Source organism: Rhipicephalus sanguineus, chromosome 1, assembly GCF_013339695.2.
Source record: "Rhipicephalus sanguineus isolate Rsan-2018 chromosome 1, BIME_Rsan_1.4, whole genome shotgun sequence".
Classification (NCBI taxonomy): Eukaryota; Metazoa; Arthropoda; class Arachnida; order Ixodida; family Ixodidae; genus Rhipicephalus; species Rhipicephalus sanguineus.
Window position 1 is genome coordinate 205,046,020 of NC_051176.1, and position 14,900 is coordinate 205,060,919.

The 14,900-nt window shown below is 44.4% G+C and overlaps 1 protein-coding gene across 5 annotated transcripts in view; it reads left to right on the top strand.

The window, feature by feature from the left end:
- Positions 1-14,900, top strand: part of LOC125756122 (serine/arginine repetitive matrix protein 5-like) — a 96,306-nt gene that overhangs the window by 22,524 nt on the left and 58,882 nt on the right. For all 5 annotated transcript variants that reach the window (XM_037672844.2, XM_049418829.1, XM_049418831.1 and 2 more), the window contains 2 exons: positions 4,525-4,636; positions 11,117-11,180. In XM_037672844.2, the coding sequence (XP_037528772.1) occupies positions 4,525-4,636; positions 11,117-11,180 (176 nt within the window). The remainder of the gene's footprint in view (positions 1-4,524; positions 4,637-11,116; positions 11,181-14,900) is intronic.

Sequence of the window (14,900 nt, forward strand, 5' to 3'; positions counted from 1 at the left end):
AAAATAGCCCATAAAACTATGTTTTCACAGGTGACACACACAACAGCCTGGCACCACTGACGCAAACGAGTGGTAGGCTTAAAGGGACACTAAAGGCAAATATTAAGTCGACGTTTATTGTTGAAATAGAGGTCCAGAAACCTCATAGTGCTACCTTTGTGCCAAGGAAGTGCTTATTTTGAAATAAAATCACGTTTTAGTGGTCCGCATCACGTTAGCGCACTTTAAATCACCGCCTGAAAGTGGTCTTTCTAACGTCACTGTTGCTGTGCCCAACGTTGCCCGCCTTTACTGCGCGGCGGCGTGCACCATTCGGGCATCCGGCAACATCACATGCATGCAGTATTTTGTCGAATTTTCTGTCGGAGCGACTTTCGTGAGCATGCAAAACACATGTGGCAGTGCGCGATACCGAAACTACCACTGAGACGCGACGGCGTGAGCGAAGCCGGGCGCCGGACGAAGTGCAGTTCGGCGAAAACGGAACCTTTGAACCACGCACGCCGTTCCCCATGGCAACGCCAAAGAGGTTCTTTTTTCCAATAATCAAACGGACACAAACAAGCAGCATTTACTACGTCTCTCGATGCACGGAAGGTTCTTATTTATTGCAGCTAGTTTGATTACTTGTGATTAATTGTAGTCTGACGCTCTCACGTCATCGGGACCATTTCCAAAATGTTCCTCTCGTGGCACACATCGTGTGATACATTTAGCTTAATTTCTCTGTAAGTAGGGCACTGCTGTTGATAATATTGCCGCTTTAGACGTCGTCATACATTGAGCTTTCACTCTGACATAAATTATTTGCCTTTAGTGTCCCTTTATCTTGGCAGACATCGTTGCTGATGCCGTTTGTGATCATGCGCGAACTTGTGATACAGCACTAATTCTAGCAACACGATTAAGATTTGTCAATATACACAATCAGTTTTCTCGACACCCTTGAAGAGCAAAGGCGGAAGCGAAGTGAGCCAGTTGCATGAGATGGCCAGTGTCGCTGTTTACTCTAGCATCGCAGTTTTCGATCTCACGAGTGCCTTGGAAGTGCGCTGATTTGAAGAAATCATACACATTAAGTACTGCCGTAGTGAATTGGAAATTATTTTGTGTAGGAAACAAATGGTAGCCAATATTTTCCATGCCACCATGAGCGATGATATCGGCAGATGCGTCAGCAGCCTCGGCCAAGGTGATCTGAGAACTGATTGGCGGCACCTTAAGTCTGAGTGGTTTCCGGTGCTGCCATTGGCTGTACCTTTGGGGCAATGCAATCGCCAGACCTGATGGAAGCTTCAGCAGAAACCATGAGGAATGAAACATCTCCCTCTAACTAATGTTCCTTTGAAACTACTATGCTCCTTAACTTCAAAGGACCTTTGATATGCCCGTATCACTGGGGTGTTAAATTACATATAATACCTAGGTAACTTGTACGATTCTTTATATGTGCTGGCAAGCCTTGGAGATTAAAAATTTCACCAGTGGACACAAATTTCCTTTGATGAAAGTAAAGAACTCTGGTGCCGATTTTAATTTGTTGTGCCTAATTTTGTACGTGTGTTATTATTGGCAGCAAATATGTAGGCATTAGTACTATTTTTTTTTTTCATGTGTTCTAATTATGAGACTATACTCTCAATGGTTGCATCATTGCAACGGTGAAATGCAGCCTGCTTTCTTCTGTTGGAAAGCCCCATTTTCATAAGTGTACAATATTTGATTGCGTTAGAATGTTTTATTCTTATAGGCTTCGAGTAATTCTTCCTCCTCCATTTCTTTTGTTTGAAACAATTGCCTGTCCTTATTTTATATAAACACACGTTTAAAGGGGCCCTGTACCACCTTTTCTTCAGGCCCCTAAAATGCTTTGGAATTTGTGAAGTGCCTTTTAAGGAATGGGCTGGAAAAAAAAGTTATAATCTTGTACAAGTGGGAATGAAAAAATTTCAAGTGAACTGTTTACCTTTCCTTTTACCTTCAAATTCCTCTATTCCAAAGGAGCCCCGCCACGGTGTTCTAGTGGTTATGGTGCTCGACTGCTGACCCGAAAGTCGAGAGATAGAATCTCGGCCGCCGCGGCTGCATTTTCGATGGAGGCGAAAATGTTTGAGGCCCGTGTACGTAGATTTAGGTGCACGTTAAAGAACCCCAGGTGGTCGAAATTTCCGGTGCCCTCCACTATGGCATCCCTCATAATCATATTGTGATTTTAGGATGTTAGACCCCAGATATTATCATTACAAAGGAGCCGGGCGGTGCCCTGCTCCTTTACAGCGTTACATTTCATTCCTATGGTGTGTGAGCGCATTCGTATTTGAGCAGGGGACAGCTGATTTCTCTAGGATGTGTGCCATTTTTATTGAAATTTGCAATTACTTAAGCCTGATAAGTTCATCATCATTATCGTCAGCCTTTCTTATGTCCACTGCAGAATGAAGGCCTCTCTCAATGATCTCAGTCTTATGTCCACTGCAGAACGAACACCTCTCTTAGTGATGTCAAGTTTTCCTTGTCCTGTGGAAGCCGATTCCATTTTATGCCAGCAAATCCCTTAATGTTGACGCTCCACCGAACCATCTGCTATCCTTGGTTACGTTTTCCATCTCTTGTTATCCCCTCCATCGCTCTGACTGACCATCTGTTATCTGTCCTTCACATTACGTGACCTGCCCAAGCCCATTTTTTTTTTCTCTTAATATTGACTTGGATTTTGGGTACCCCTGTTTGTTCTCTGATCCATTCTGCTGTCGTTATAGTGTTAATTTTAAGAAGTTCAGCACAAATCAAGACTGACCACAAAGAACAGAAGAGACAAGCACTGGCACTTACTAACAATATATATGCGATATATATATGTGGCATATATATGCGATGCTGAGAGAAGAATAAAGCAGTTGTTAGTAAGCGCCAGTGCTTGTCTCTTCTGTTCTTTGTGGTCCATCTTGATTTGCGCTGAACTTCTCTTCTTAAATGCTATGTACCAACTAGGCCCAACAAAAGTTTTACTGAAGTTTTTTAGTGTTACACCTACCATTTTTCGTTTCATCGTACGCTGTGTGGTGCTTAACTTCATCTCAATTCTCTTCATTGTTCTCCAAGTTAGTGCCCCACATGCTAGAACTTGCAAAATGCTACGGTTGTACACTTGCCGCTTTAATTGCCTGTCATACGTTGGGAATGTCTACCACATGCACACCAGCCCATCCTTATCCTCCAATGAATTGTTTTTGCATGAATAGGCTCCCCTGTTAGTATTTGACCTAGATATACGTACTCTTCTACAGATAAGTTAACTGTTTTTAATTAATATGCTCAGTAAAAGTAGGAAAAAGTGCACTGATCCAAACAAGCTGCATGCTTCATGTCAGCTATTGGCCACTGGCAGCTCTCTATGGGAATCTGCCCCATGCTGACTCGGAGCAGCCCTTGACAGCTGGCCCATATCTGTAAACAGGCTTGTGTTTGAAAAAAAGGATGCTTTGAAAGAGGTCAAAGTTTTTTCCTGGTTCTGAACTCCACTTGCCATTCACTACTAAAAAATTTGGATATGTCATTGATAGGTCTCTATTTCATCCGCAGAATGCTTTTTTTATCTTGTTTATCGCCACAGTTGAGGGGTGGTTCAGGGCCTGTTTAAGGAACTCTGTAAAGGAAAATGATGAGTTGGTGATTAGTTGGTAGGTTTCACTCTAAAATAGAATTAAGCCAGTTTTGTTGAGAGTGTATGTTTTGGATAGACTTCACACTGCTGAATGCACTGCAGAAGCACCAATTTCTGCTCCAAACCCCCTGATATTTATGCTCCAAAACAGCAAAAGCCACTTCTAGCAGTCTCTATGTTTTGTTTGCTTTTTGCATTTAGTAGATGATGTGTGTATGTGTGTCCACACGAACCAATTTCACACTTTATCTCGCCTTCATAATTTTGTGTCAGTACTGCTTTACAACAATGTATGGTTTATTGGAAAGCGCATGGTTAAGCAAAGAGCTCTCAAATTTTCATGCAGTGAATCAGACATATAATGAGAAATGTTGGATAATTGCAACACGAAGAGTTTGGTTTCTTTTCCTGTAAGACTGGTCAAGCATTTAGTTTGATTTTTTTAAGGCTATCTAAAGGTATGTCTAGCAGAGAGGATTGTTCACTGGAGATACTGTTAATGGAAAGTACGCACAAATTTGAAGTCTATTTTGTTGAAATGAGCCTAGCTAACGGCAGTTTAGCAAAGTTAGCTGCCTACCTGCACCATGCAGGTAATGTTGGGATTGATGATGCCTATTAATTAACGAGTGGCAGTGAGCGATAATTTCTGCCAGGCAGAATCCTTGATTCGGAGATTGTGCAGGGGCTAAAAAACTGCAGATAAGTATTTAACCTGTATGCTAATGTACACATTAATGGTGCCTCTAGATGGGTTTAATTAAATATACCTCTAGCATGCTTTGGCTGCCTCATGCTCTTCATCCTCTTGAAAAATATGCACCTCTAGAATGCTGGTTTGTTGATGGGGACATATGCAGCCAACACAGAGGGAAAGGTGAAGCCGTTGTCATGCTTTGACTTCAACTGCAACGAGCAGTTTTTGTGTGCCGGCACGGACCTCTACGATGAGAATTCATACCTACTTTTCTGGTGAGTCCTTCACTCTACCATTTTTACAGATTTGCATGCTTGTCAATGCTGTAACCATTGGCCACTATGGTAAAACAACCGTAGCTGAACTGAAGTATGTGTCAGCTGTAGTAGCTGATTAATTATGCATTGACACATGTTAATGACATTTTGATGATGCATTGGTATACATGATCACAAAACTACAAACTCTTCGGGCCTATCAGTATGTGCCTCTGCCTGTTACTGTTGAGTGCATATGGTGAGCCAACTTCAGTGTTATGCATTGCAGCATGATAATGTTATCCATTTATCCTTCATTTTACTTCATCTATCTGTCTTACCATCTTGCATGTCAGAGCTTCTCTCATGTATCCATTCTAGTCATCTTCCTCTGAAAAATGGGGCGCTCAACGTGTTGCTATTGGTGACTTCACAGGGCGACAATGCTGACAATGTAACAGTATGGCATGGCTATTAACCTGCCACTTTCTCATTGCATGTGAAATGCTGTTAGTAAGAGTAGACCTTTTGCTGTGATGAAACGGATGGGACAAAATTTCTTTACTGGCATTGTGGCGGCATTTAGAAAAGTAAATGCAGAAACAGACTATACAGCGAATTCTTGTTTACGTGAACTCCGAGGTTGCAAAATATCAGTTTTTGGTCACATATTTTTCACCCCTTATTTCTAAAAATTCCTGTGCCCGACTCCACGTGTGTCGTGATCTCGACAGCAAAAGCAATCCGAAAAAGGCATTCTCAAAGGTGTGCAGCGACATCATCCATAAAAAGAGGAAAGGAAATTCTGTGGATGCCTGTGCACGGCAAGGCGGAACTTGCACTGCAAGCAGTTGCATGAAAAGTGTGGAACCAACGCTGCCAAGCCTGACATTTGCTTATTTTTCTCTTCTTTCTATCTATCATTGCTTGGGCTTGCTAGCTCTACGGCTCTCAGCCATTTCATTGTCGCCTGATCTCGCACAGCAGCAGGGATCTGGGGTTCTTGTCTCTTGTTGCCCCTCTCATATGGGACACTTTCATTTGCGCATAAACTTGAGAAAGACAATCCGGCACTTTTTAGCAGGCCGGATAAGTCAAATGAGAACAGCATGTGAGCCCACAGCATTTCATTGAGATTGCTTCTTGATAAGGACGCTCACTTAATGCTCGTGGTGTAAACAGCGACAAGGATTCATGCTCTTTCTCAGGTGAGGTGTAAATAGTATGATACACAGTGGCATCTGCAAAAGGCATCACAGTGTGCTCTTCGACAAAGTGCCAGTAATGCTGCTGCCTGTAAGTGGTAAGGTGTCTGGTGCCCAGGCACCCTAAACTGAGCTCTTACTGACAGCATTTTAGGAAGACTCAGTGGGGTCTAGGCAAGGCGAGTACGCTCTAGTTTTGCGATTTCACTTCTCTCAAAACTCTGCTTGTCCTGAAAATTTTTCTGGTTTTACAGTTTCGAGTTAATAGGGTTTTTGCAACAAAACAGTAGTACCTCTTACGGAGTTCGCTTGCCATATAAAACGGCAGAAAGTTTAGCCAGTTGAGAAGTACAGTAGAACGTCTGTGATACAATCACTGCTCGTATGAATTTTGAGGAGGTACAAATTTTTCTGTGGTCCCGGCCAAGGCCTGCAATTTAATGGAAGTGTGGTTGTTACGAACCGATTTCCAACCCGCGACATTTGATACGGACGTACGCTACCACAAAGGTACAAACAGGTGCTGTCCGCGCTGTTGCGGAAGACATGGAAATCCTGCGCGCCGCGCCGCGCCGCTAGTTCGCCAGGATAGGCCATCAGCGGCGCGTCATAGCCTCCGAGATTGTGTGTGCGGTTCTTGGAAGCGTTATTGCACCTTCGTGTGCCTTCGCTTTTAGAATACAGATGTCGGCGTCGCGCTCTTTTCTTTTTTCACTGCGTCGATGTGTGGTGCTGTGCTTGAGGCAGCATCGTTGTGTGAGGCAGTCCATTGATGCCAGCCATGTCCTCACAATCAGACATCCTATGAAAGATGGACAAGGACTGAAAGAGGAAGGGACGGTCTTGGCAAAGGAGCTAGGCCTTGCAACGTCAACATGCACGATTGTTAGGGATGCACACACCTGCCAACTCTGATTTGCATGGGAGACTCCTGAATTTTGAGCAAGCCTCTCGATTGTGCAGGCACAGCCGTAAATCTTCCGAAAAACATTCGCAACACCACTGCAATAAGAAAATAAGGTACTTCACCTGCCATTCGTAACAAAAGGTGCTGGAGAGGCGCAACACTGGTTTACGATTTTTCTGCACCCTCTCAGCTAACCTCTCCGGGCATTTCATTAAAGAATCTTATCTCTCTCTCTTTGTTGGTGCAGACATGCGGATGGGAAGTAGCAGTGCAGTGGACGACACTTCTACAAGACGATGTCGCTTTTTTTTTTAAGTGCTAGAGACAAACAAATCATTGAAACAAGCAGTTGTTGTGTCATTTGCTTTATTTCAACACGCAATAACTGTAGTTGCAAGTTACAGATGAAGACATTCGTTGGTAAATCACATAACGAAAGAAAAGAGTAAGGAGGTGTGGGTCGGTGAGAAAGATTTGCGTGATTTCACACAGTGTTTCAACAAGCTCATCATTAGGCTATAGATTTTTTGCGAGCCTTAGCAGTGCACATCACAACATATGCACTTTTTCATACAAAACAGAATATGCGTCATTGAGATTGATTACTACAACTACCATACGCTGAAACTATATGGTTTGAGCTAAAAAATACTTCGTAATGAAACGTCTGACTGCATGCAAAAAACCAAATATGCATAGCCTACCTGGTGATGCACATTTGCTTTTTACATGCATTAAAACAATAAAGTTAACCAATCCCAAACCTAGGCGTATTGTATATAGAAAAAGTATTCGCGTTTCCTACTTCACCTCAAGAAATTGCTGATAAATCTAGACGTCAGCAGAGGCAACATTGGAACTGCAGCAAGATTATTCCAAATTTCTGAGTGATGATATTTTTTTTTTTACTTGTAGATGCAATGGGTGTCTGTGCACACCGTAATTATTACCATGTTTTATTTGTATCGTAATTAGTACCCCCTTTAAAAGTCGAAACACCACACGAAGCTGAAAGAACAAAGCTTAGGCCCGTATTCTGAAATGCTCCTTACCTCAGACCATTTCCTTACCTTACGTGAGGAGCCCTTCATGCCTCCTTATCTTAAGGACCCCTGACACCAAAATTGAAACCTCGAGATGTTTGTGTTGTTTGACTTCCCTGTATATGGGGGCACATCTGACCGATTATTAGTGACGAACTTTGCCTTTAAGATATCTTAATTTGGTTTTAAAGTAGGCGTGAGTGCTCACTTGAGTTGGCTGCACCTCGCGACATCCTGGTGTGACGTAGATAGAGGCCCCGCGTGACGTAAAGCAAGTATTGTGGACGTCACAGAAGGTTTGCGGGTCGCACGTGCACAGTAGGACGTGCACAGTAGGACGACTGGCACCCGGCGAGGCCTATTGTTCCGCACCCCTCTCGCTTTGTTGTCGGCCTGCTCTCGAGGTAGTTTTCGTGAGGGGACACGCGCTTAACCGGTTTAACCCATATCGAGGCACCCACATACTTTCAATCTCTACCGCGCGCGGGGCCCCGATTTGAAAACCGCGCTTTCAACGTCACCACAGCTTGAGTGCACGTGGTCTTTGACGCTCCCCCGCATGGGGCGCTAATTTCTTGTGGTTTTTAGGTGGGCGTTTTGAAGTGATGCTAAAATGGTCACAATTAACTGCGCTATAATTAGTTATACGATACGCTAGAGCATTCATGATTTAACTTGGGGATTACCAGACGCAAAGCTGCAAATTACAGTAAAAAAGTCAGCAACAAAAATTTTGCTGTCAGGGGTCCTTTAAGGAGCTCCTTGAGGGAGCCAACGTATTCCTTTCCCAAGTGCCGCCTCAGTAAGGTAAGGCGCGTGTTTCACAAGTGTGGGATCGAGAGTACGTGTGAAATACGGACTAAACGTCCGTTTTCAAGCAAGAATAAGGAATATTTTTTAGGCATAACGATGAAAAATAACGTGTACACTGCTTTTGTGGGAAATACTGACTAAACGTCCGTTTTCAAGTAAGAATTAAGGAAGCTCAACTCCGCACAGTAAGCTTGTCAAAAGGTATATTGTTCGGGCTTGCTTCTACAACGCATTAAAATAGTCATGCTGCCACAGAGTAGGCGCCAGCTTTCAGGCACAGGTCACTCGCCTGTATCACGACGGATTACTAATCTCAGTGGCAGAGATAATTTGCAGAAAGGGAAAAGAGGGTTTCCTGGGCATACATTGTAGCACATGCGGCTGCACCCCTGTGTTCGCTGAGACCAATGTGATTTTTCTTACCCGGACGACCGCACTTGTCTCATTGTGGAAGCAGCCCGCACGGCATGTGAAGAATGCCATTGTTAGCCTAATCCAAACAAGAACTGCCATTCCTGGAAGACGGCAGCACGAACGGTGTGCGATGAGCGGGCCTACCGTGTCGCATTCCTTGAGTCTGTTCTTTTTTGCTCTATTCCTGTAAAATGCCTTGTCCTCTTCGCGCTGCGCAATCTTAACGAAAAATGTTGACAACCGTTCGGCCGCACCCTCAAAAACACGCCTGGCAAGCAATTTTCCAACAACGACGAGCATACAATTAGAGCGAGCTTGTGCAGAAGTGCAAGGCATCGATCGAAAATAAGAAATCGGACACACTGTAACCGACAAAGTACTGCAGAGAAGCGCCCTTTCAGTGAAAGTAGCAAGGTAAGGAGACCTGAAGGTAGCCCTAGAGCTACCTTAACTTGAGGGAGCACCAAGGAGGGCCTCAATGAGGGAACCTTAGTAAGGAGCGTTCCAGAATACGTGATAAGGCGTCCTCAAGCAGTTAAGGCCCCCTCACTGAGGTAAGGAGCGTTTCAGAATACGGGCCTTAGAAGTTCATGTACTACCCTTCATTCCAATGCAGGCTGAAGTGCCGTGCGTTACAGCTCCCGTATACACTAGTGTCATATTTCCCTCTAGTGTATTATTAGGAAAGTCTATGCCAGCAACAGCTACGTTAGGGAGAAAAATAAGGCAAAAAAATGCTTATTTGCCGACGTTTTGTTGGACTCTTAAAGCCCTAACTGCACGTACGCTTTACAACACGTCTGCATGTGGCGTGTAGGCGTCGCGTTCCTATGGAGGGAGAGGGCATGCCACGTGGTGACGCGTTGTAATGCGTACTTGTGGTTAGGGCTGAAGAAAGAAGGATTTCAGTTCTTATGCGAGTGTGACAGCGGCAACACAGAGTAACATGTCCTGTCTAAATCATTGGATTCGGACAACTGCCGCATCTCAACGTATTGGCAGTGGATGCCGATAGATTTAAGCAAAGCCCCCACCAGTGTGTCCAATGTTTTTCACTGACTTGCTTTTCACTGTGTTCTAATAAAAAAAAAACAAAAAAAACATTTATACTGCACTAAAGACTGCGAAAGGCTTGGGCACACTTCGGGGTGCAGTGAAACCAATCCGCTACATATATTTCTAAAAAAAAGTTTGCTTGTATCTTCCGAGAAAAGTGCCTTGAAATACTTATTTGAGTTGTTTCAAGGCACGTAGAATCAACTAGGCAAAAAAAAAAAAAAAAGGATTTTTGTATTGTTTGTGGCCAAAAGCTAGGCATGGAAAGGGTTGAATAAACCACACAAGCAGGGCCGTCTCTATAAATTTGTTCGTGTTGTTTACAACACAAATGTCTGTCCTCCTGTCGTTGACCTTCTCATTCTTTCTCTGCATGGTTGTGCATATCATGCCTAGCTTATTGACAGCAAAATGAACACCAAAAACTTACATTCTCGGGCAATACACTTTTCTTCACTGCATTATGCGGTTGTGGTGTGGTGAAGCTTTAGACAAATTCGTTATATTGGAGAGTAGGTATAATCCTTGCTGTAGTATCTTTTTAACTCAAATTAGTAAAAAGCAGGAAAAATTTTAAGATAAGTGGATTTTTGAAATGAGCAAAGTTGCGGAAATTGTAATGAGAGGTCGAGTTCTATCTAAAATCTTTACCGCTACTAACCTCCTTCGTAACAGGAGCGTCCAACTGGCTCTTTGTAACAGTTTTAAAGAAAACTAAACACATAACAGTGCTATCAACCAGCTTTGTTTTGCAGCACCGCCTTTTTGTTTAGTGCAGAAAGACCGAGTAAGGCTGGTCTACTTCACAGTAACACTTGGACCTAGCAAAGCAGTGCACGTAAAGAGACGCAAATTTGTATTTAATGTTACTATGTTCTTCCATTTAGTGTGTATTTATGTGGTGGTATTCCAGCCAGGTATGTATTAACAAACGTGTTTAAACAAATGGTATATTCCATAAATCTTAATCTAACAGGTGGAGCCTTCCTTGTTCATGTCTCTTTTTGTGTTTTATTTTATTGCCTAGCCTTGAACTATTGTGACATTGTTTTTTTTTCAGGGATTTCCGGAGCAACAAAATCCTTGGTGGCTATTGGGACTCCCATAATGATGACATCACTCAGGTAGGAGGATATTTGTGATTTATTCTGTAGACCGAATGAAATGATATACTTTTATTTGTAGTACAGTCCAATCCCGCTATAACGAAAACCGCTACAACGAAATTTCCGCCACAACGAATAATTTTCGATTCCCCGTTAGCCACCCATAGAAAACAATGCGAAAAATGTCTCGTCACAACGAATACTTTTCCTGGGTATTACCGCTTAAACGAAGTTTTCGCGAGTGCCACCACATAAGGAAAAGGAGCTTGCCTAGGATTGCCGTGAAATTCCGCTAGAAACTCGGCCATTTCTCGTTGCCAGAGCCGTGCGGCCGCATCGCAAGACCCGTGTCTTCATCAGACACATGCTTTCTGCCACCACACGCACATCCCAGTAAACTGTTCGCCACTGAGATGCTCGGCGACAGATCGTCCATCCGCCATGATGCTGCCGGTGGGTTTGATGCGCGTGCGGGCCGCGGAAGAATCGTTCTTCAAGAACTCCCGCCACTGTTTTGACGTAGCACTTGAAACAAAACTACTGCTCGTCGTCATGAGCCCTGCGATCGTGAATGACATCCACGGCGTTTTCACGGCACGCGCGCGGCCAGCGCACACCAGGTCCAAGCGTAACTGCATTCTGCCGCAACCGCGGCGAACACAAATGCGGTCGTGTCGACGCGATCATGGGCGACCACGAAAGTACCCGCGCATCCAACGCACGCACACCGACTCGAAGCAATGCTGCGGTCAAAACCGCGGCAGACGCGATCACAGATAGCAACGACGCAGTTCTGAAGGCACGCGCACGGCTAGCGCGCACAGATCGAAAACGGAACTACCGTTTGCCGCAAGCACTGCGCAGAAAACCGCAGTCGCTATCGTCGCGATCATCGATAGCGAATACGCTGAAGTACGCAGCTAACACACCGGAAGAAAGGTTAAAGGCATGAAAGTCGTAAAACGGCACGAAGCGTTTCGGTTTTCCTTTCTCTCGTTTGTGACTGTGGTAGTGCGGAGCTTCGGCACTTCGTTTTCAGTTAGCCTCTAGAGAACTTTGGCACGCTACTTCGCGGTGCTACGCGCTCAGCACGCTTCGAGGGTAGCCTGCATATAGTATTTGCTCGTGTGTAACCCACGTGTATAACTCGCGTATTGACGCAAAGCCGCCTTCCTTGTATTACCATGAAGCCAACTTGCACACCGAAATTCGCGTATAACCCGCACCCCGAGTTTAGCGATAAATTTTCTTTGTGTTTTGTGCGTGCTATGCACGAGAAAATACATTCACTCGGTGTGCGGCCAAGTACGTCCGAGTTAGCGAGAGTTAAATGCAAAGGACAATGCATGTGCTTGCCGGGACCAAAGGGAGAGTCATGATCATCAGATTTTCCTAACTTTTGTGGTCTATAGATGAAATTTCGCTGCAACGAAATTCCACGACAACGAACTTTTTCGCGCGTCCCGTCAATTTTGTTGTAGCGGGATTTGACTGTAGACTGTAAAGTAAGCTTCGTAACTGGAAAGCTGGGAGGACTACGATAGATGTGTTCATTCTAGAACGAGGTCATTTGTTTGGCAGAAAATGATATGAAAGTTTCACAGGTCATTCATTCATGGAGAATAGACTAATACTTGCAGTTTGGAAACCACATTTCAGCTTGAAACCTGGCTTAAAATTTAGTTGCCTACCCTTGGTGGTGCAGTGCTTAACGTGAGGTCACAGGTTCAATTCCCAGCCACAGCAGCCGCATTCCAATGAAGGTGAAATGCAAAAATACTTGTAGTTTTTAGGTGCATGGTAAAAAACTACAGGTAGTAAAAATCAATCTGGAGTCACCTATTATGGCTTGGTATATGAATCTCTGGCATTGACTCTTTAACCAAGTTGGCATTCCAGTCCAAGGTAGCATTCATACCAGGGGTCTCGAATGCACCTCAGCTAGTGGGCCGCAGTCACAAAATGAAGCCTCGAAAGGACCGGGACAGTGAAAAGAGCGGGGGTGGAGGCGCTTGAAAAAGATCTCCGCTGATGTTGCGATTTGAATGGCCTTTCCAATCGCTCGTATATGGGCAATTTCTTAACTGGATTTGATGTCAAGATTAGAGAAACATATTGATACCGATCTCCAGAATGACTGAAATCTGGATGCTGATTCTAAAATGTGGAGTTTTTGTTCCACGGTTATGTTTCAACACATAGTGACCGCATGGGGTGCCTCACGGAAAAAAAATGTGCGAGACCTGTCCCGTCTCTGTAGCTTAGCTGAACAAAGAATTATTAATCGTAACATGTGAGGAAATAATGCGAGTACCATTTAGCAATGTCACAAAACTTACATTTCTTGTGAAGAAGGGCCGCTAGCAAAAGGTCCATGTACTGCATGTTTGACCCCTGATGCATAGTATGGGTCTGGGAAACTCTTGTAGATGCTTTAATTCTCACATAATATATTTTTCATTGTTTAACAGGAAACAGGTCACTGAAGGCGAAAAGAGGACACGAAACACATTTGTTTAGTATGGCGGCTTCATCAGCTGTAACTCCGTCAGCCTTTTATTTTAACCCTTTGCGGTCCAAAACCTTTACCCACTTTCCGGCTCTAGCGGTCCGAAACTATTTCGCCAGTTTCTGGCGCCGCGAATAAAAACACAAGCTGTGGAAGAGAAACGCACAGGATATTTATTTTTGCTCCTGCATTCTGCAGGCAACTCTTTTAGTGATATTTGGGCAACGTATGATACCGCTCAAAGCATTCCCCTGTGTGCAGGCCAGGGTTATTACTGCAGGTTTCCACCGCCGCCGTCGTCGTCTTCGTCACTCACTTCTGTCGAATCACTGTCATCACTGTCTGGTGGAGGCACGTAATTCTCTTCCTCACTAAAGTCATCCTCGCTTTCGCTAAAAGCACCGCCGTAAAACGCACGCGGTGAAAACGTGGCCATGCTTCTCAGCGAACCGCGCGCGCGAGTGGGTACGCTCTAGGCCCCGTGCTGATCATAGTGCTGCACCCTAGTGTCAAAAAAGTAAAACCTCAACAAACAAAGCTCACTTATTCCTCAAGAGATGGCCCTTCATGTATACAAAAAATGCGCGCGACTCGCGGTGAGAAAACAGCAAAATTTAAACCACGAACACCCTTGTCGGGCGGGGCCCGACAGCGGACCGCTACGGCCGTGTTGCGTTGTCGGGCGCTGCCCGACAACGGACCGCAAAGGGTTAACTTAGTGGCTTTTAGCTTGTCAGGGACAGCCCGTTCCACAGCTGAAGTAGGTTGAATTACAATTGAAGTGCCCTTTTGGTATTGTGCAAACAGTGGTGGTCCAATTGTGCCATTTGCACCATTTTGCCACAATTCTATTAGTCTGCACCCATACAAGTGGAGCTTGCCCCAATTGAGCAAAAGTTGACTATTTTGCCTGCTGGCACAACAGTGGGGCATTTCTGGCCTAAAATATTTTTGGTTCGTCATCAGACCTAACAGTAATTTTTCCATGATTGCCGCTGAAGCCCTCCCGTCACCCTGTTTCCACTGATGTGCCTTTTCTCATTATATAGTTAGCGTAACCAAAGTATCGGTGCCACCGCATGTGCATGTGACCTTCACTTGACAGTTTGATATGTTGTCTTTAGTCTGGAAGCTCATCGCTCTTGATGAAAAACTTGTTTCTTTATATATTAGGCACTTTGTATATCATAATGTAGCACATGCCAGCTATACGGCTACTGCTTTAAGCA